General features: G+C 34.0%; 2 protein-coding genes across 4 annotated transcripts in view; both read left to right on the plus strand.

The window, feature by feature from the left end:
* Positions 1 to 1,690, plus strand: part of LOC136826824 (techylectin-5A-like) — a 9,256-nt gene extending 7,566 nt beyond the window's left edge. For both annotated transcript variants that reach the window (XM_067084279.1, XM_067084280.1), the window contains 3 exons: positions 168 to 381; positions 492 to 886; positions 1,139 to 1,690. In XM_067084279.1, coding sequence (XP_066940380.1) covers positions 169 to 381; positions 492 to 886; positions 1,139 to 1,304 — 774 coding nt within the window. In that variant the 5' untranslated portion in view covers position 168 and the 3' untranslated portion in view covers positions 1,305 to 1,690. The remainder of the gene's footprint in view (positions 1 to 167; positions 382 to 491; positions 887 to 1,138) is intronic.
* A 14,765-nt stretch (positions 1,691 to 16,455) lies between these two features.
* The window catches only part of LOC136826825 (techylectin-5A-like), a 10,150-nt gene continuing 4,105 nt past the window's right edge, over positions 16,456 to 22,500 (plus strand). Inside the window, exons 1-2 of one of the 2 annotated variants that reach the window (XM_067084282.1) lie at positions 16,507 to 16,582; positions 20,412 to 20,482. The gene's annotated coding sequence lies outside the window, so the exon portion shown is untranslated. Of the gene's footprint in view, positions 16,583 to 20,411; positions 20,483 to 22,500 lie in introns of both variants that reach the window. The other variant, XM_067084281.1, reaches the window with a different exon arrangement.

A 22,500-nucleotide genomic window follows, 5' to 3' on the forward strand; every position in this document is an offset into this window, starting at 1 on the left:
TTGATAACGTCCATACCTCTGGGGTATAATATGAATTTCATAAATGCTGCAAAATAATGTTAGTGTAAATTAGTGAACAACTTCCTACCTAGAGATTAGTACACAAATCTAAGAACTTGACCTGTTTGTTTCATCAATGTCATTATTGAATTATTTCTTTTGTACAGGATGTTCATGATGCAATGGAAAACAGCCTTAGTAGTGACAGTGGTATTAATCTTGAATTTCGAGAAGGTTTCTGCTTTCCCAAAATCTCAGATTCTATGGTTTGACGTCGGACCACAAATTCGTAACTGTCGAGATGTACAAAGACAAGGCAACACCACTAGTGGAATCTACATGATTTTCCCTTACAAATGTTGTCCTGATGTCCCTCTTCAGGTAAAAGAATTGCAATATATCATCAGCATAAATGTGTTAATTAGCTGTTTCATTAGACTGCATTTGTTGTTGCTATCTTCGAGAATATTTCAAATTACCTTTTCAATCAGGTCTTCTGTGACATGGAGACAGATGGTGGTGGATGGACTGTCATTCAACGTCGGGCTGACATTGAACCAAGAGAGGACTTTTATCGTACCTGGATGGAATACGCCCTTGGATTTGGTAACCTGAAGGGAGAATTCTGGTTAGGAAATGACAACATCCACGCCTTAACGGATCAGACACTGAATGAAATAAGATTCGATCTAGCTGACTTTAAGGACAATACACGATGGGCCAATTACAAGTTCTTCTATCTCCACGACCGAAGTTCGTCTTACAAACTGGAGGTTGTGGAATATAGTGGAGATGCTGGTGATTCCTTTATAAGCCATAGTGGAGCTAAGTTTTCGGCCAAAGACATCGATAACGATGCACATCCTCCAGACAGCTGTTCAGTTATGTAAGTTCATTGCTATACTGCTGTGAAAATTGCTTTTGTCATTCCTTTTAATGTGGAACAGAACGATCTTGTTTTCTCTAAGTAAGTCATTTATAACTGAGTAAGAAGGTGAGACATGATAAGTAGTATTTTTACCACCAATGTCTACTAAATCTCATTTGAAAGGATCAAGTTAATAAAGTTCTCATGATTTAAGTCTTTCTGTTCTCTGCTTAGCTTTGGTGCTTATTAAGTTGGTATCAATATTTTCAGGTACAAAGGGGCCTGGTGGTACAAGGCATGCCATACATCAAACCTTAATGGGAAGTATCTCTCTGGAAACCACACATCCTTTGCCGATGGAGTAAACTGGCACGCATGGCTTGGTCATTACTACTCGCTTAAGAAGACAGAGATGAAAATTAGACCTGTTTATTAACACTTGGATTTTTTGTCTTGATATATTCATCTCATGAACACATGGGAGAAACTATTACCTTTAACATTCATTTCGCTTAGCTCTTCTAACACGTGCGTGCTAAAGAACACTCAAATGTTGTATGAAGACTAGCCGACATTAATTCACAAGAATATTCCTTTCATTTTACTAACACTAGTGGATAAATAGCTTCTAGCAGACAGTTATAGTGACAGAATAATCGCAGACGTTTCTTTTAGGATACTGACGACAAAAAACAATGTTATCCATCCTTTTCCAAAACCTGGAATATGTTACAATGTGTTATTTCTGATAATAGTAATGTTTATGGTGAAAATAATATGATGATCTGGAAACATTATCTTAATAAAAAGAATAAGAATGTTTATTGATTTTGTCTTCCCTAAAACTGTCAACAGACAGCCAAGTGGTCAAATATAGTCAGAGTTGCTTTCGATTCCCAATGTCGGGAGTTCGACATAGCTTAGCTCTTATGGATCAGTGGTTACCGTCGACTGGAGTCGTTGGAAAGGTACTTTTCCGGGTGTTCGAGAGACTTTAGTACCATTCCATTTATCACTTTAAAGAATTCACCTTCGGTTATAGTTCCCTTTCGGGGTTGTTCCCGATGTAGCGTGAATTGGATATTAAACAACATTTGTAGCCTAATGATTGTATATAAATCACGGTGTGATAAAAAATATATATATATATATATATATATATATATATATATATATATATATATATATATATATATATATATATATATATATATATATATATATATATATATATATATATATATATATATATATATATATATATATATATATATATATATATATATATATATACATATATATATATATATATATATATATATATATCAATGGGGAGGTGGACATAAAGACTTGCTAAAAAGGGTCAATTTATTCCCGACGTTTCGTAATGGCTTCATTACATTTTCGAGGGCTGTATAAAATAAATAACATAAATTACAAAAGGGTACAAATTAATTTAAAGATTAAGCACAATGGATTACAAAATAAAAAAATTAAAAATAGAAGGGACAATTAAAAAGGACAACGTAAAAACAAAACAAAATCTCTCTAAAAATATACAATATAAAAAAATATATATATAAAAAAGTAAGAAGATATGGACCAACCTATTCAGTGGCAATGTTAAAACTAAACAGAAAACGAAAGACTAAGAGAGGTACAGTGTGCCGGCAGAGGTTTGGCTGTTTAGCAAGGGGACGAGTCGTTTAATCATTAATGATTCCAAAATGGCCAATTCATGGCTGCTAGAGGCTCGCCCTAAAACAGAAAAATCCTTATTTTCAATTGAAGTTTTACATATTCTAGAGTGATTTCTGATATTCGAAAAGTCTGGGTTTGTAATTTTACTGCCTGTCCTATAGCTTACTCCACGATGAGAGTCTATGCGTACTTTCAGAAGCCTCCTGGTGGATCCAATATAAGTTCCTAAATTACATTTAGGACACGTATAGCTATACACACACCCGGAGGACATATAAGGGCATAAACGATCTTTGTACTTAAATAACGACCCGATGGTGAGAGGATTAACAGGTATCAGGTGGACCTTAATGGCTCCAAACTTACTTTGGATCTGTTGCGAAAAGTTTTTTCTAAAAGTATTATCAAATAAAAATGGAAATTTAGCATAAAAATTCAATTTAGGAACACTGTAAATTGTAGGTTTGAGGGAGAAGTACTTGTCTAGAAGCGTTCGAAGTATCTTAAAGACCAGTTCAGATGGGAAGCAGTTTTCCTTAAAATATTTACATAAAAGGTATCTCATCTTGGAATAGGTACCAATCAGAGGTTAGCGTTAGAGCCCTGTGGAGGAGAGTAAAACAGAATTAATTTTAAAGTTAAAAGAACAAGAACTATATATATATATATATATATATATATATATATATATATATATATATATATATATATATATATATAATATATATATACAGAACATTGATCAGACGCCTTGGGCGCTCATTCTACGATAAAGCAGATAAATTGCAGTCTATACGATGCGAACGCATTTTGTTTTAATCCTATGTTTCGTGACAACATCGCCACATCTTCAGGATTTTCTACAAAATAAAATATAATATGTTAACATAAAATAAGAGCTGATTATAGGATCAGTAGTTGAAAAAAGCTAAAACAATTTTAATGGTAAAATTACAACTCACAGACTTAAATTACATTCACTTGATTAAAACTGAGACTATGGTACAAAAATATATATAAAAACAAACGAACATTTAAATATCTCGGCAAAATTATATATAAATAAAAAGAACGCCAACAGGGCAATAAAAGCAAAAATTATTACTCTCATAAAACTACAGCTGAAGACAGGTACACACAACCAACCTTTCAGCATCAAAGATAAAAACAACTAAAGTAAACAACGTCAAGCGGTACAAAGATGCGACAGAAAATTTTGGCAAAACAACGGGACAGCAGAGGAATGGTTCTTTAGAGTCGGAACTTGTATATTTAACGTTTCCAAAATCAGCAGTTCGTTGAGTTCCTTTGTTTGGCCAATAATTTTAAAATCTTCGTATTTGATGGTACTTTTACATTTGATAATGTGGTTCCTTATATAAGAAGTTTCCGGGTTAGATTGCTTACAACCAGTTCTATAACTAACGCCCCGATGAGAATCGGACCTGATCCCGGAAACTTCTTATATAAGGAACCACATTATCAAATGTAAAAGAACCATCAAATACGAAGATTTTAAAATTATTGGCCAAACAAAGGAACTCAACGAACTGCTGATTTTGGAAACGTTAAATATCAAATTAGGAGTTCCGACTCTAAAGAACCATTCCTCTGCTGTCCCAATGTTTTTTATAGTTAAATTTTCTGTCAGTCTTTGTACCGCTTGACGTTGTTTACTTTTAGTGTGTTTTATCTTTGATGCTGAAAGGTTGGTTGTGTAGCTGTCTTCAGCTGTAGTTTTATGAGTGTATAATTTTTGCTTTTTATTGTATGTGTTGGCGTTCTATTTATTTATATATAATTTTGCCAAGATATTTCAATGTTCGTTTCGTTTATATATATATATATATACTTTTTTTTTTTTACCTATAGTCTCAGTTTTAATCAAGTGTGCATGTAATTTAAGTCTGTGAGTTGTAATTTTACCATTAAAATTGTTTTAGGTTTTTTCAACTATTGGATTTTATAATCAGCTCTTATTTTATGTTAACATATTATATTTTATTTTGCAGACAATCCCTGAAGATGTGACGATGTTGTCACGAAACGTAGGATTAAAACAAAATGTGTATCGCATCGTATTCCTGCCCTTTATCTGTTCATCGTATATATATATATATATATATATATATATATATATATATATATATATATATATATATATATATATATATATATATATATATATATATATATATATATATATATATATATATATATATATATATATATATATATATATATATATATATATATATATTTTTTTTTTTTCATGATATTGCCTTGTAATACGTATATCCTCCTATAATTTTGACATATTTACTTTTGTCATGTGTTATGTTCAATGATAATGATTGTTGAAGTATCATATTTAGTTTCGCATCAGATCTCAAAAGTACTAATGATAACTTGATAGTGTAATTTAGAATTGTTAATACAATTTTAATAGTAACGTAATTTTGAACGAATATCTTTCTTGGTAAAAGCGTAGCTTATGAACACGTGTGTGTGCACCAGGGCTTGTTTCATTTCAGTTGTCATCAGTTCAGATAAGAGTGAGCGCTTTGTTTTAGGCTAGCGATGACAGGTTTGCAAAACAAACGCCGATTCGTCCCATACGGGCTCAAGACGAGTGATTTCATGTTGTTACATGCGTTGTTCGAGTCACGTATGCCACTTGGAGAGAAAGAATACATGTCCTGATCAATTACGTCATGTTTTGTAAGATTGCGTTCAAAACGTTTTGCTGGGATGACGTAACTTTCTTCTAGAAGCTTCTCCATTGTATCTCGCACCCAAAATGCTTTAGTGACGGCACTTCCCTGCTTCTAGAAGCTTCTTTAGTATCTCGCACCCAAAATGCTTTAATGACATCACGTAATTGTTTCACTGTTACTGGAATCCTAAAATTTGTTTCATTCTGATTTCTGAGACCAGTCGATTTGGTTCCATCTCTCTCTCTCTCTCTCATTCCTAATTAGGAAGAGATTACTTTTAACGTAATTTTTTGTGGTCACTTTTAACATTAACTTTTGAGATCTGAATTTAGCAAAGTTATTTAGTTCGTAACGGCGCCTGATAAAAAAGTGTGTATTGTGTAACGCAGCTGCAGCAAGTGATTTACAGAGGTTTTCACAAGTTGTGTAAGGTAACGTGAAATTTTACTTATTGATACCATGGTATGATAAGTTAGGAAGTTGTGGTATGATAAGTTAGGAAATTTTGAACAAGTGAGATCATTATTGATAAATCTTACGTGTATTTTTGTGTGTTTTTCTATTTACAATTTCTTTATATTTTCACATTTTTTATGTTTGTGATGTAACATTTATTTACATAGCATTGTAAATATTTCTTGGTAATTTAACATTGCATACTTAATTTAACATTGCATACTTAATTTAACATTGCATACTTGATTTCATTTATTGAGATTTTCTTTTTAAATCTTGAGTAATTCTTGATAGTTTAAATTTTGCTTGATTAATTTAAATTCCTGATAAAGTTTTTGTGAATTAGATTTGTTTCATAATTTAATTCAAGAATTCATTGAGTTTTGTGTTATTTTCAACTAATAGTAAATTTGTGAATTCTAATTAATTGTGAATTCTAGTTATAAACTTTGAATCTGAAAATAAATTTTTTTATTTAACATTTTTAGAAAAACAGTGTTTCATTTATTGATCACCAGTGAATAGGATTGATTGTGTGTGCATAAGGCAAAGTGATAAACATGTTTTGTTCTTTTAGTTTTGCTAAAGTGAATTAAGACCAGGGAAACAGTTAGAGTTTTTTGATGGAGTGATGCCCTTTTATTCTAGAAGATTTCTAGTTTAATTTTTGATACCTCACACATATTCTGATGAACTGAGTTTGATTTTTCAAGTGATTGATAAATAAGTTTTTTCTTAAGGGATCACTGTTACCTTTAGAGTACTCAGTCGTAACAATTAATGTTATGAGAGTTCAGGTATCTGGCTGAAGTGAGGTATATTTTTGAATCTTGAGATTAGTTGTGTAATAACCAGGTACTTGATACGCATCGTGACATTATATTGTTTGGTGCCCAGACCCGGGAACAAAACAAAATATCACTCTGGTTTATGGTTTATACTGGTGGTGTTAGGGATATATTTTGATAGGAGAGTGACCACATAGTTATTTTTTGCTTTGTATTGTGAATGATTTAGTTGAGTAACTTAGAGAAAATGGCTCTGTTCAATGTTCAGAGGTTTTTAGCAACTCCTTCCATCCAAGAGTTATCTGAATCCAACCTGACTAAGGCACAGTGGATTGCTTTAGCAGTAGCATGTGGGGGTAATGTGTCTAGTGGTATGATTAAGGCACAAATCAAATATATTGCAATCCAAGCATTGATGGACTCTGGTAAAGTAGATGAAGAGTTAGGAGAGGCACAGGAATTGTTGAATGCAGCTGAGGCAGAATTTACAGATAAACATGAGCAAAAGAAAGAGAAAAGTGATGCAGAAGTAGAGCTTAGACGTATAGAAGCAGAAGAAAATTTGATTAAGCTGAGGATACAGGCTGAAAGAGAGAAAATGCAAGCAGAAAGAGAAAGAGAACATAGAGAGAAAAGAGAAAGAAAGGAAAGAGAAGAAGAAAAAGCAGCAAAAGAGGAGAGAGAAAGAGCAAGGAAACAAGAAGATTATGAAAGAGAGATGAAATTGATAGAAGCCCGCTCCAAGTTACCTGTAACACCGTCTAACCCTACTCAAGGTACTTCAGACCCTGTATTTGATGTAGTAAGAGTGCAGAAGTTAATTCCGAAATTTACAAAGAAGCCCCAGATGAGTTTTTTGATCACTTTGAAAAAGTAGCTTCAGGTATGGGATGGCCAGAAGATAAATGGTCGGTCTTGTTACAGAGTGTTCTCATTGGTAAAGGAAGAAGTGCCTATTTAGCCTTATCAGCTGATCAGTGTAAAGAGTACAAGGTACTTAAACATAATGTGCTACAAGTTTACCAGATGACCCCTGAATATTATAATGAAAGACTCAGATCTTTGAGAAAGGATGACAAGATAACTTTCTTGGATTATGCCTACAAGGTAAGACGATGTTTTAAACGATGGTTGGAGGCTGCTAAAGTTAAATCTATGGACGAACTTGAGGAGTTAGTAGTTCTAGAACAATATCTTAGAGGAATTCCTGAACACATAAGAGCCTATTTAAGAGAGAGAGAGGTTAAGAAACTTGACAAAGCTGCTACATTGAGCGAAGATTTTAATATAATTTCTAGCAAAAGAAATTATAATGTCAAGTACCAGAACCAACAACGCACAGGTTTCAGATCTCATCCAAATTTCAGGAACATTACAACTGGAAATCCTTCTAGTGGCTATGCCAATACAAAGTCAGGTAACATCCCTCAGCAATTAAATGTTAAATCCTCATCATCCAGTCAGTTTTCAAGACAGATACAGAAGACTAATGTTGTCTGCTACAAGTGTGGAAGAGTAGGACACTACAGTCGAGATTGTTATCAGACACAACAGCAGACCAAACCAGTTGGTCAAGTGGTTAAAGGTAACCAGGTGAAGCAAACTACGAAGAGCAGTGTGGGGAACGACTGAGACTAAACAAGCAGAGTGTTTAGCAACCAGTGGAAATGTAACTTCAAGCAGTGAGTGGCTGAGCAGCTTGGAGGCTTTTAAGCCATATATCTATGAAGGTACGCTGACAACTCAAGGAGGAAGTGTGCAGGTACCAGTCAAGGTATTACGTGATACGGGGAGTAACCATAGTGTGGTAGTTCGTGGTGCTCACCCACAGTTGGAGAAGAATCTCACCGGAGATTCAGTTATTTTGAAGGGTATAGGAGGAGAAGAGGTAACTCCTATATGCCGCTTGCATTTGTCCTGTGAATTGGTGACAGGAAATGTTGATTTTGCTGTAAAGGACTCACTAGCTGTTGAAGGTGTACATGTTTTACTGGGTAATGAAGTTGGTAGTGTACCATTTGTTCCTTGTCCTATAGTGACAGACAAACCGTTAAGGATAAGCCCTACGGTAGATTTAGAGAAGAAAAACCCCCACCTGTTTCCAAGTTGTGTAACTACCAGGAGTATGAAGAGAACTATGTCTGCAAGTGAAGATACTGAGGATTTACCTGCACCAGAAGAATCAAGTGAAGGATCTCTAAGCTTAGAAGAACTGTTCCAGGAAAGTGAAGTTTCCCCTAGTGTTAGTAATGAAGAGATTTCCCAAGAAGAAGAGGTTCCTGTTGTTATTGAAGAGACTCCAAGTAGTCAAAGAGTTCCTGAAGATAGTAGTGAAACTACAGAAGCAGAATTAGCAGATATGGAGAGTTCAGCCCTTGAAGTTGGTCAAGTGACAAGAGAGAAGCTAATGAAACTGCAGAAGAGGGATACAACGTTGGCTGATTTGTTCTTCAGAGTTGTTGATCAAGAAGAGATGCAACAAACTCCTACCTGTTATTATCTAAAGGAAGGATTGCTAATGAGGAAGCATCGACCTGCAGATATACCAGGAAATGCTGAATGGGGTGAATATCATCAAATTTTGATTCCATATCCATTAAGGAAACAAGTTGTAGCAGTAGCGCACGAGTCTGGACATATGGGAATCAGGAAGACTGTTGAGAAGATTATGAAGTATTTTTTCTGGCCTGGACTTCACAAGGACGTTAGCAAATTTTGCAGAATGTGTCACACATGCCAGATAGCTGGAAAACCGAATGAAACCATTCAGAAAGCACCCCTACATCCCATAGAAGTTAGAGGAGAACCCTTTAGCAAGGTAATTATAGATGTGGTTGGGCCACTTCCGAAAACAAAGAAAGGAAGTGAATATCTGTTAACATTAATGTGTCCAGTGACTAGGTATCCTGAGGCGATTCCTGTAAGAAGTATAAGTGCAAAGGTAATTGCTGAGAAGTTGGTGGAGTTTTTCTCCAAGTTTGGAATACCAGAAATTGTGCAAAGTGATAGAGGAACGAACTTTACTTCAAAATTATTCCAGGATGTGATGAACTTGTTAGGAGTAAAACAACAGTTATCAACTGCTTATCATCCAGAGACTCAAGGAGCCTTGGAAAGGTTCCACCAGACATTGAAAAGTATGTTAACTAAGTATTGTAATGAATCAGGAGGAGAATGGGATGCTGGTTTACCTTTAATGTTATTTGAAGTTAGGAATGCTTATCAAGAAACCATGGGATGTTCACCAAATGAAATGATTTTTGGTCGAGACATTAGAGGTCCATTGAAGATTCTTGCAGAGAATTGGGAAGAAAATCAAGAGGAAATCCAAGGAGAATATGTGAAGAACTTGAGGAAAAGGTTAAGAGAAATTAGAAAGTTTTCTTTAGAAAATTTGAAAATAAGTCAAGAGAAAATGCAAAGGAAATATGATGCTAAAACTAAGCTAAGAAATTTTAGTATTGGACAGCAAGTTCTAGTGTTCTTACCAGTGAAAAGATTTCCCCTTACCAATAAGTTTCAAGGTCCTTATAGGATAATAGAGAAGTTAAGTGATCGAACTTATGTGATTGAAACACCAGGAAGAAGAAAACGACAGAGGAAGATACATGTGAATCTTTTGAAACCTTACTTCTCAGAGACTAAAACTGAAACAGTGCCAATAAAACAGACAACTTCATCTACAGAGGACGATGATGGCTACAATTGGGAGCTGAAAACAAGATGAACAATTCTTCAATATTAGAAAATTTGGAAGATAAACTAAAACATCTGAGTGTTGAGCAAAGTAGTGAATTAAGTGAAGTTATTCAAAGTTTCCCTGAAATTTTTGCGGATGTACCTAGGTGTACCAATCTGACAAAGCATGAGATAAAGATCAGAGAAGATCGAAAACCTTTTAAAATGAGAGCTTATCACTTATCGCCTTTTCATCGAGATGTTTTGAAGAAAGAAGTTGAATATTTGTTGCAGCATGGATTAGCAGAACCCAGTTCAAGTCATTATAGTTCTCCTTGTGTGTTAGTGAAGAAACCAGATGGCTCATTTAGGATGTGTACTGATTATAGGAAACTGAATTCCATCAGTGTGGCTGACAATTATCCCTTGCCTCTTATTGATCAGTTACTTGATAATATTGGGCAAGCCAAATTTGTTTCCAAGATAGACTTGTTGAAAGGATATTATCAAATTCCCGTAGATGAGAATGCTAAGTTGCTGTCAGCTTTCATTACTCCTTTTGGACTGTATCAATACACTGTTTTGCCATTTGGTCTGATGAATGCACCTGCAACATTCCAGCGAGTGATGGATCAACTACTAGGATCAATAGAAGGAGTAGGTGTATACCTTGATGACATTGTGATTTATTCTAATACATGGGAAGAACATCTGAAGATATTAAGGAAAGTGTTCAAGAAACTTCAGGAAGCAGGACTAACAATCAACTTACAAAAAGTGAGTTTGGAAAGGCAACTGTACAGTATCTAGGATTTGAAGTTGGAAAAGGCCTTCTCGCTCCTATTGACGCTAATGTAGAAAGTATCCGTAAGGCTACCCCTCCTGCTACAAGGAAACAGCTACAAAGATTTTTGGGCATGGCTGGATTTTATCGCCGATTCTGTCCAAATTTCTCAGCCGTAGTAGCTCCCTTAACTGACTTAACCAGTCCTAAAAGAAAGTTTGTTTGGACTCCAGAATGTCAAGAATCATTTGAGAAGGTTAAAGCCATATTAACTTCAAGACCAGTGCTTCAAGCTCCAGACTTCAATAAAAAGTTCGTGATACAAGTTGATGCATCTGACTGTGGAATTGGAGCTGTTCTACTTCAAGAAGATGACGACAAAATCTTCCATCCAGTATGTTTTATGTCTTCAAAGTTGAAAAAGCATCAGAAAACTTACTCAACAATCGAAAAAGAAACATTAGCATTAATCACAGCATTGAAAAAGGTTGAAGTGTATGTGAACCGACCTAGGAATGAAGAAATTTTAGTGTTGCCGGATCACAACCCAATCTCATTCATCAATAAGATGAAAAATGATAATATGAGACTGACCAGGTGGTCTTTATGCCTGCAACCATATAATGTAAGTGTTAAACACATTTCAGGAAAAGATAATGTCATAGCAGATTATTTATCCCGTTGTGAATCGTGGGATTCAAACCTGGGATAAGTAATCTTCTCGGGGGAGGAATTTCATGATATTGCCTTGTAATACGTATATCCTCCTATAATTTTGACATATTTACTTTTTTCATGTGTTATGTTCAATGATAATGATTGTTGAAGTATCATATTTAGTTTCGCATCAGATCTCAAAAGTACTAATGATAACTTGATAGTGTAATTTAGAATTGTTAATACAATTTTAATAGTAACGTAATTTAGAACGAATATCTTTCTTGGTAAAAGCGTAGCTTATGAACACGTGTGTGTGTCCACCAGGGCTTGTTTCATTTCAGTTGTCATCAGTTCAGATAAGAGTGAGCGCTTTGTTTTAGGCTAGCGATGACAGGTTTGCAAAACAAACGCCGATTCGTCCCATACGGGCTCAAGACGAGTGATTTCATGTTGTTACATGCGTTGTTCGAGTCAATTATGCCACTTGGAGAGAAAGAATACATGTCCTGATCAATTACGTCATGTTTTGTAAGATTGCGTTCAAAACGTTTTGCTGGGATGACGTAACTTTCTTCTAGAAGCTTCTCCATTGTATCTCGCACCCAAAATGCTTTAGTGACGGCACTTCCCTGCTTCTAGAAGCTTCTTTAGTATCTCGCACCCAAAATGCTTTAATGACATCACGTAATTGTTTCACTGTTACTGGAATCCTAAAATTTGTTTCATTCTGATTTCTGAGACCAGTCGATTTGGTTCCATCTCTCTCTCTCTCTCTCTCATTCCTAATTAGGAAGAGATTACTTTTAACATAATTTTTTGTGGTCACTTTTAACATTAACTTTTGAGATCTGAATTTAGCAAAGTTATTTAGTTCGTAACGACGCCTGATAAAAAAGTGTGTATTGTGTAACGCAGCTGCAGCAAGTGATTTACAGAGGTTTTCACAAGTTGTGTAAGGTAACGTGAAATTTTACTTATTGATACCATGGTATGATAAGTTAGGAAGTTGTGGTATGATAAGTTAGGAAATTTTGAACAAGTGAAATCATTATTGATAAATCTTACGTGTATTTTTGTGTGTTTTTCTATTTACAATTTCTTTATATTTTCACATTTTTATGTTTGTGATGTAACATTTATTTACATAGCATTGTAAATATTTCTTGGTAATTTAACATTGCATACTTAATTTAACATTGCATACTTAATTTAACATTGCATACTTGATTTCATTTATTGAGATTTTCTTTTTAAATCTTGAGTAATTCTTGATAGTTTAAATTTTGCTTGATTAATTTAAATTCTTGATAAAATTTTTGTGAATTAGATTTGTTTCATAATTTAATTCAAGAATTCATTGAGTTTTGTGTTATTTTCAACTAATAGTAAATTTTTCAGATTGTGAATTCTAATTAATTGTGAATTCTAGTTATAAACTTTGAATCTGAAAATAAATTTTTGTATTTAACATTTTTAGAAAAACAGTGTTTCATTTATTGATCACCAGTGAATAGGATTGATTGTGTGTGCATAAGGCAAAGTGATAAACATGTTTTGTTCTTTTAGTTTTGCTAAAGTGAATTAAGACCAGGGAAACAGTTAGAGTTTTTGATGGAGTGATGCCCTTTTATTCTAGAAGATTTCTAGTTTAATTTTTGATACCTCACACATATTCTGATGAACTGAGTTTGATTTTTCAAGTGATTGATAAATAACTTTTTTTTAAGGGATCACTGTTACCTTTAGAGTACTCAGTCGTAACAATTAATGTTATGAGAGTTCAGGTATCTGGCTGAAGTGAGGTATATTTTTTGAATCTTGAGATTAGTTGTGTAATAACCAAGTACTTGATACGCATCGTGACAATATATATATATATATATATATATATATATATATATATATATATATATATATATATATATATATATATATATATATATATATATATATATATATATATATATATATATATATATATATATATATATATATATATATATATATATATACATATAAATATATATATATACAGTATATATATACAGGTATATATATATGTATATATATATAGGCTATATATATATATATATATATATATATATATATATATATATATATATATATATATATATATATATATATATATATATATATATATATATATATATATATATATATATATATATATGTATATATATTCATATAAATATATATATATATATACATTATATATATACAGGTATATATATGTATATATATACATATATAAAGAGTATATATATATATATATATATATATATATATATATATATATATATATATATATATATATATATATATATATATATATATATATATATATATATATATATATATATAGATAGATACAGATATAGATATAGCCTAGATATACGAAGGAGGGAGCAGACACTCAGACAGTAGACATAACGGAGTTACGGAAAAGCATTCTGTTTTCTATCCATTATTAAAATGCCGACGTTTCGTATCGCTTGATACATATCCCAGGATGAAATAGCGATCAAAATAAACAGTATTTGCGTATAAAATATAAGCTATATATACACATTACATACTTATTTACACCATATTAGCTGTTAAAAAACAGAAACTAAACTAAATCCCCCACACACAGTTCTCAGTGCCCCTAAATTACGTCTATATGCTAGATTCCCTTATTTACCAGACAACAGATTCAAGAAAAAAATGTATTAGTCTATTCAATAGACAATTAATTACCTGCACTCAACCTAAAGCCAATCCCGATGAACCCCCGAACTATCGGGGCCTCTTTCATTTCAAGGATAGAATCAGCCTCCTGCTTACCTCCGGTGTAATCTACAAATACACCTGTCCCAGATGCAGTCTAGACACATACATCGGATGTACCAGGAGGCTGCTAAAGATCCGAATCTCCTCTCACCAGGGGATTAGCTATAGAACAGGTAGTCGACTATCTAATCCTGATCAGTCGAATGTGAGAAACCATAGCAAGACTTGCAAAACACATATAGATGCCAAGAACGTTAGTATTGTGGGAAGAACACGGAGTACGAAGGAACTTGAACCACCCTTGACTCTATAATGATCAAACTGACTGTCCCTACCCTCAATCACCAATCAGCATCAACCCAACTGTTCATTGCATAGCTTGCTTTTGTTTTTGGCCTCTGTGTCTGTGCTCCCCCCACCCCCGTCTCTCTCTCTCTCCCCCCCGTTCTGCATTTCTCGTTAGTCTGTTTTACGCTCTCATTGTGGGAAGGTGTTTTGCGCTTCTTGCCTCTGCTTTTGGTTTTTCCCCTTGTTCTGTTTTTAACCGCTATATGGTGTAAATAAGTATGTTTTAATCGCTATTTCAGCCTAGAAGATGTATCACACGATACGAAACGTCGGCATTTTCATAAATGGTTAGAAAACAGAATGCTTTTCCATAGCTCCATTATGTATATATATATATATATATATATATATATATATATATATATATATATATATATATATATATATATATATATATATATATCAAATGCAGCTCATTCGTGGTCCATTGCTAATCCCGGAAAACTTCGGGACCAGCAGTAGATATTGCTGCCGACATAGTACATGTTGGGTTACAAAAATACATGATGTTCAGTATATCTCGTGAAAGGCTTTATAAAATTCTTTATCAGAGCTTTGATAATGTTCATTAACACAATGATAAAGGTGTAACTCTTATACAAGAAATATAGCTGCTATGGATTTAGTAATAAATTTCAACAACAATAATTATGAGAAATTGTAATTTTTCAACCAATAGGTTGTGAGTGATTGGTTGTCGGCGCCTGGCTGACTGATGAATAAAACTGAGGGTGGGCTATCATCTGATTTGTTGAGTGGATAAGACTCACGGATATGTTGATCCAGCTACCGTCTGGCAAATGAATGTAATGTTTGCTATTCCATAACCATGAGAAGAATAAGACTAAAAGTTTTTGGCACTCCTGTAGTATGTTTTATTCTGCTGGGCATTCTTACAGTGGTTGTGTAATGAAATCGATATTAAACGATATTGTGGCATAATGTTTGTGAAGACATATATTGTGTTATTCCCTCTAACAAAAAGTGTTCTAATTAATACTTTGTTCTTCTATTTTGATCACGTAACATGTATCCAGACTTTAAACTTTTCATCATTCCATGTTTATTCATCTTGCACTAAGAAATGCAATCTTGCGTGCATTAACTCTGCAAGCATCTACTTAAAGAAATGTATGCATTCTATTCGCTTCATTTCTAGGTGCAAAATAGTTTTTATTATTGTTATGACTGTCGAATATAACTACCTTGATATACATAAGCAAGCCATCAAGGCCACAAAATTTTGTGGAAGCGGACATCATTATTTTATATATAAAGGTTTTCATGATAAACATTGCCTAAGAAAAACAACATATCAACAAACTAACCCCTCATTTACTCACTAACGCAAATTAAAAAGTTAAACAGAAAGAAAGATGAAAACAGGCAAATAATTTTACAGGAATTCATCGCAAGTCGATATCAGGTTACTTTTAATCATGAAAGAAACGTTGTCCTTTTCGCGATAGTAATCTGATAGACTACTTACTGAGAATATAAGTGCCTTGAAACTTTACAAACTAAACATAACATATTAAATAGGCTCTGTTCTCAATGGGAGGCGGGCTATGAGAGAGCACCATCAGCCATCAGTTTAAGGGTGTCACGGTTTAGAACTGAATAAACAAGTGTTAAATAACAGAAAAGTCTGGAAAGGTAAACAATTTTGTTTATTTCTTAGGGCATATAAAGAGCATCCTGAGGCACAGCCTCTCAGTACGATTCTGTTTTTGGCCGAAGTTCTGCACCACCGGGGTTTGAGCATCTGAAATTTACTTGACAACTAGACGTATGTATATCTTCATTGTTATTCACAAGCAAATAACAAGCTTCTTATTCAAGACGGACAATAGTTCAGTTTCATACTTTATTCACCGTAAAGACGTAATGGCAACCAAATTTTCTTTTTAGATAGCAATGACATAACTGATTATTTGACAAAACTTCGTAATGCCAGAGTAAATGAGTTCCTGACAAGTGCCTGCGTGGCACGTTTAGATGAGGGAAAGTTGAAAAAACCGGACTAGTAGAATATACAGTTTCTATTACAATAGAAGTCATAAGAGCAACTGTGAGAACTTTAGTATACTTGGTGCACATGGGAAGGAGTGAGGTAGTATTTTGACTGAGAACGTAAGATGAGCAGCAGAAGGATTGACTTGGATAGAGCACGGTTTTGTTAGACAAGATATTGGTGAATGTGGACCATATCATCACCAGAGCATCAGACACCCTGTGTACACAGTATTTTAACTTATTTTGCATGTACTGTCTAGCTTGCTGGATGTTTATGGTTTCCTTTAACACACTTTTAAACATCCTGCCATTCTCCACTCTTTTCACATCAATGAACACTCTCAAAACATTGATCCATCCCTCCTCATCAGCTTTTCGTTTTACCATTTCTGCATATCTCATCTCTTACTATTGCAGTGCTTATGCCATATACACTTCGTAAAAAATCACCTCTATAGCTTCCACTTTTCCTTTCAGTTACCTTCAAATCCACGCTGTCTCCTCAGTCGTTCTAATTTACCTCCCAGTCTTTCGCAAATATGCTGCAACTCTCCTTTCTTCACCTGTTTACGATCCTCATCTTCTCTCATCCAAAATAGTTACCCTCAAATTTCTTAACGACTCAGCTGCTTCCATTCTTCACCCATTCACATTATTTTGTATTGTTTCATCTTCCCGGTTTCCATTTACCATCATAATTTCCTGTCAACTTCCTCTTCATACCAACACTTTCAAATCCATGTATGCTACGCATCCTCAGCATCATCCACACTGCCTTTTCATCAATTGTCATATTTATCACATCTATCACTTTCACCCTTACATGACTGAACTATTAATCCTCTCACACATTCAATCAAAACTTTTCTCTCATACATACACACCTTAAACAGCCTGATCAGCCTTTCAATCTTACCTTTCGCCACTCTACCACAACCTCTCACCTGTAATCATCACTCCTAGTGTCCAGTCTTCATCCCCTTAATTGCCCACCCTATGTCTTTAACAATACCTTCCCATAGTTTTCTTAAACTTATGCTAACCCCAAACACTACATCAATAAGGTCAGCCTCTTTTTCTGTCTTTTGCACTCAGGAAATCTAAAATACTCACTCCAACCTATGCTACATTTTATTCAGACATCAGCTCTCCATTTCCATAACTTATTCTGATTTTTTCTGTCTGGCAAAATGCACGCCGAAATTATTTATTTAATTTTTTTTTACTAAACTTCTCATTTCCTAATCTTATTATTCACAAACACGTCCTGTTGCCTCTATGACACTTGCAGTTTCACATACTTCTCATATTGCATAAATATTTTTTGAAAATGTACAGAAGACATATGTATATGAAATAGTCTTCTTTGGTCCCTCTTTCTGCCTCCCTCTCTCTACCACATTAGAGACACAAACATTACACCAAATCAACTATGTGCTACTCTATCTCTGATTTTAGGTATACAAATAGTCCAGTGCTTAATGAATTAATCCTCGTTACCAGTTACAGTTGAACAATAAGTTAGGAAAGCATCCTTTGTAGAAGTGTGTTGTAATAGGTCTATGAATACAAGAATAGTTTTAATATATGTTGTTTGTGAATACATAAAACCATGCCGTTAAATTAGCATTCATTGAGCAGGAAGTAAAATAACAAAGATTCAATAGAGGTATCCAAGGTTAACCTAGGAGTAAATGGCAAGAATTTAGATTAAACATTATGATAGTTATAAAAATTTGTAAATACTGTTAATGATATAAAATGTAGTTCAGAAGAAATAACGCACTTCGTAAAGGATAACAGAAGAGTGTATAGTATTCTAAAATAAACTCTAATGCAGACTTAGCTGGACTAAATTTCGAATAATGCCAATTTTTTATACGACTTACGACCTGCTCTCTGGAATCTAACTATGCTGGTTAGTATGGAGTAGATTTATACTAAACATCTATATTATCATCAAATGAACTCATGCTTTGTTTGTAATAAGGCCAGTTATTTACTTTCCTTTGGCTATTTAGTCCTGCAGTGATGTCTTCTTGACCAGTGATGACAGTAACAACTTTGTTAATAGATGGCTGCTATTGTTCATTTAGAAGATTTTACCTAAGGGTAAATGACAGGACAGATTATGTAAATATTGCATTTATTTCATCTATTGATCTTAAGGAAAGGATTAGTATGGCTCAGTCACAGGATTCAAAAAACTTCATTCGTAATTTGTGGAAACTGTAATGCAAAGCACACCGAGTGCCTAAATTCAAATTCCACAGATCAACATGGCCGGTCTGCTCTTGAGTTCTGTGTATCCTCCAATTTTGTCCCGTTAGCTGAGGAACCCACGCACTTTTCTGGCAAAAGATTAGACCTCATATTCACAAATGTTATAGCTATTGTGAAGTTCAAGGTCTGTGAATATGTAGGCATTTCTGATTATTGTACCATTGAGCTGGACATATCTGCTAATCAGTACATTCCTAATGCCACCATTGGAAAAACGGTCTGGCTGAAATCTGGAGCAAATTAGGATCGCATTATTGAAGCTTGTCAAACACTTAACATTTCAGATATATATTAGGTCCTTATCCCAAAAAAAGAAGTTAAATGAAATGCTGATGGCTATTTTAATAAGATATGTCCCTAGAAAGGTCATCAAATTTAGGACAAATGACCAGCCATGGTTTGATGATACATGTAGAAGAGCCTAAATTGACAAACAGACTGAATTCAACGCATGTAAATGAAAATTACACCCTTCTTTCCGAGTCTCACCGTGCTGCAAAGAAAATTTACCTTACAGCCGAGAGAAATTACAATAATTCCTTAAAGAGGAAACTTGAAGGAATTACTCACCCATAACTGTGGTGGACCAAATTGTCATCATTTATCTTTGGGTCAGGCTCGCTTTCCATTCCACCACAACTAACAGATGATGGTAGATTGGTTACTGGTCCTAAGGAAAAGGCTGAACTGATTCATCGAGCTTTTGAAACTAAGGTTGTCCCTCTCCCTGATAATAGTCATCCTCAACCTATTATTATAAAATTTTCATTTCACTCCAGGGATGTTAAGAAAATTCTGGATAATCTTGACAGCTGGGGTGGAGAAGATCTTGATGGTTTCCTCCCTTTACTTTTTTTTTAAGAAGTTTCTACTGTGTTGTCTCCCAAGATTAGTAGATTCCATAGATTATTATACTGATGTGGTATCTTTGTGGATGAGCACAAGCTTAGTAATAAAATGCCTGTCCCAAAGAGTGGCATATCTGCAGACTGCAGTAACTACAGGCCTATCTCTATTCTCCCTGTGCTCTCCAAAGTTGCTGAGAAACTTATTTTTAAGCCATTATATACGTATGTGGAATCTAAAAGATTATTAGCTGAATATCATTATGCATATAGAATGCAGTTAGGTACCTGTGATGCTCTTTTAGTCTTCACATGCCATTTGTGAGGCAACCTTGATAAGGGTTTTGAGCGCAGAGTAATTCAAATAGATTTTAGTGCTGCTTTTGATTTAGTAAATCACAAGCACTTATTTATAAACTTCAGAATCTTTGAATGAGTTTATATGTTTTAGGATACTTCATGATTTCCTTACAGGTAGGCAGCAGCGAGTTGCCGTGGACTGGATCTTTAGTGAACCAAAACCTATTGTGTCTGGAGTTCCACAGGTTAGTTCTTTGTCCACTGTTGTTTTTAGTGTATGCAAGTGATATGGTTGTTGGCCTGCTAAACAAGATTGTTCAGTTGGCCGATAATGCAACACTTGTGGTTGTAATAAACTCTCCACTTATGAGAAATGAAGCTTCCCTCACCCTCAATCGAGGGTGTAGTCCGTGGGGTATGAGGCAGAGCTTCAATAAAACAAAAATATTATTCATTAGCAGACCTCGTACAGATTTTCCAACCCAGCCTCCCCTTCAAGTGGATGAAACTCTGCTGAATGGTTCCGAAGCTTTAACTATTATAGGTGTAACTTTTGACTCACATCTTACTTTTGAGAAACATCTAATGAAAGTTTCAGCAATTGCTGCACGACAGTTAGATATTGTTTGTAAGGCCTCATATATTTATGACAGTGACATAATCATTGCAACCTGTTTTAGGTCATTCGTGCTTCCTTTGCTAGAATTCTGTTCTCTGGCATGGATGTCTGCTTCTGCCAGAGATTTATCTCTTTTAGATAGAGTGGTTCGTGGTGGTAGATATCAGTCTCCTAATATTACGCAGATATGACTTGGACCATCGACGGATGGTCTCTTGTTTGTCACTTTTTCATAAGTTGTATTTAACAGAGATCTCACACATTGACAATTGGTTCCTGATCCTTTTTTCCTACCGAGAGCAACCAGATTTGCTGAATAGTAGCACCAATATGCAGTAAATGTGCCTCTCTGTTGAACTTCTCAGTTCCAGAATTCCTTTATTCTTTACACCGTTGCACTGTGGAATAGCCTCGCAGAGGATGTCGTTCAACTGGGACCTCAGGAGTTCAGGCGAAGATGCAATACATTACTACTCTAATACTAGTCTCCTTGCATTTCAATACATTTTTATATATTTATTGATTTTTAATTTGTTTTCTTTTTTTAATAAGTGAGATCTCTTCTTTCTGTATTTCCCTTTACCTCTTCTTACTTCTTCCTAATGAACACCAGATTCTTTGGGAGCTTAAATTCCAAGTCAGTAGCTCCTGTGGGCTTGTTCCATTTGAATAGGTTCCATCTTCTGAACAATAATAATAATAATAATAATAATAATAATAATAATAATAATAATAATAATAATAATAATAATAATAATAATAATAATAATACCATAGAGTTAAAAACTTACCTCACAGCAACTTACCAGAACTCTCGTATCAAAAAAAAAAAAAATACGACTGAATACCCTAAAGGCAACCAGTCATCCCTTAAAAGACTTATCAGTAATGTGAAGTTTCAATATTTAAAAATAAAATATACTATAGTATATTAAAGGGTATCACTCTTTTAAGTTCTGCAATTCACAGTAAATCTTTTTCCTCGATTCGAGTCACTTCAAGAAAAATTGAAGGAACAAAACTATCTCTCTGATTCATTTATAAATATAATCAATCCTACCACTGGTTGTCAGCAAATGAAAAAATGCTGCATAAAATTCTAAATACAAAAATTTATTCTCAATATATTAAAGATTCACAATTGCACTTACATTAAATTACTATAATTTGGAAATACAATCTTAATTAATTCTTGAATTTAATTCTGAAACAAAATGTTAAATAATCAAAGCAAAAATTTTAAGATTTGAAGGAAAATTAAATTCATCAGACAAACAATTTGAACATTATGACAAAATAAACAAATACACAAAATATGAAAAATTCAGATATATCGAAATCATCAAAGTAGTATCAAATAAATAACACTCACAAAAGATTGATCGATCTAAACAAAACTAAAGAAATAAAACCATTGTGTTAAAGGTAATTATTACAGTACCTGAAATGCTGCAGCGGTGCCGTTACACACTTACACAACTCTATCTTGTTAAACTTCACAATCAACCCCAGTGAGTGACCACAGCAAAGTACTTTATGTTACAAACCTTAAATACGCAAGAGAGTGAGACAGAGAGAGGGATAACTTACTAATTGACCAACACCACACGGCCCCTCATCTCAGAATCAAAATTCTTACTTGGT

This window comes from Macrobrachium rosenbergii, chromosome 41, assembly GCF_040412425.1.
Source record: "Macrobrachium rosenbergii isolate ZJJX-2024 chromosome 41, ASM4041242v1, whole genome shotgun sequence".
Taxonomy (NCBI): domain Eukaryota; kingdom Metazoa; phylum Arthropoda; class Malacostraca; order Decapoda; family Palaemonidae; genus Macrobrachium; species Macrobrachium rosenbergii.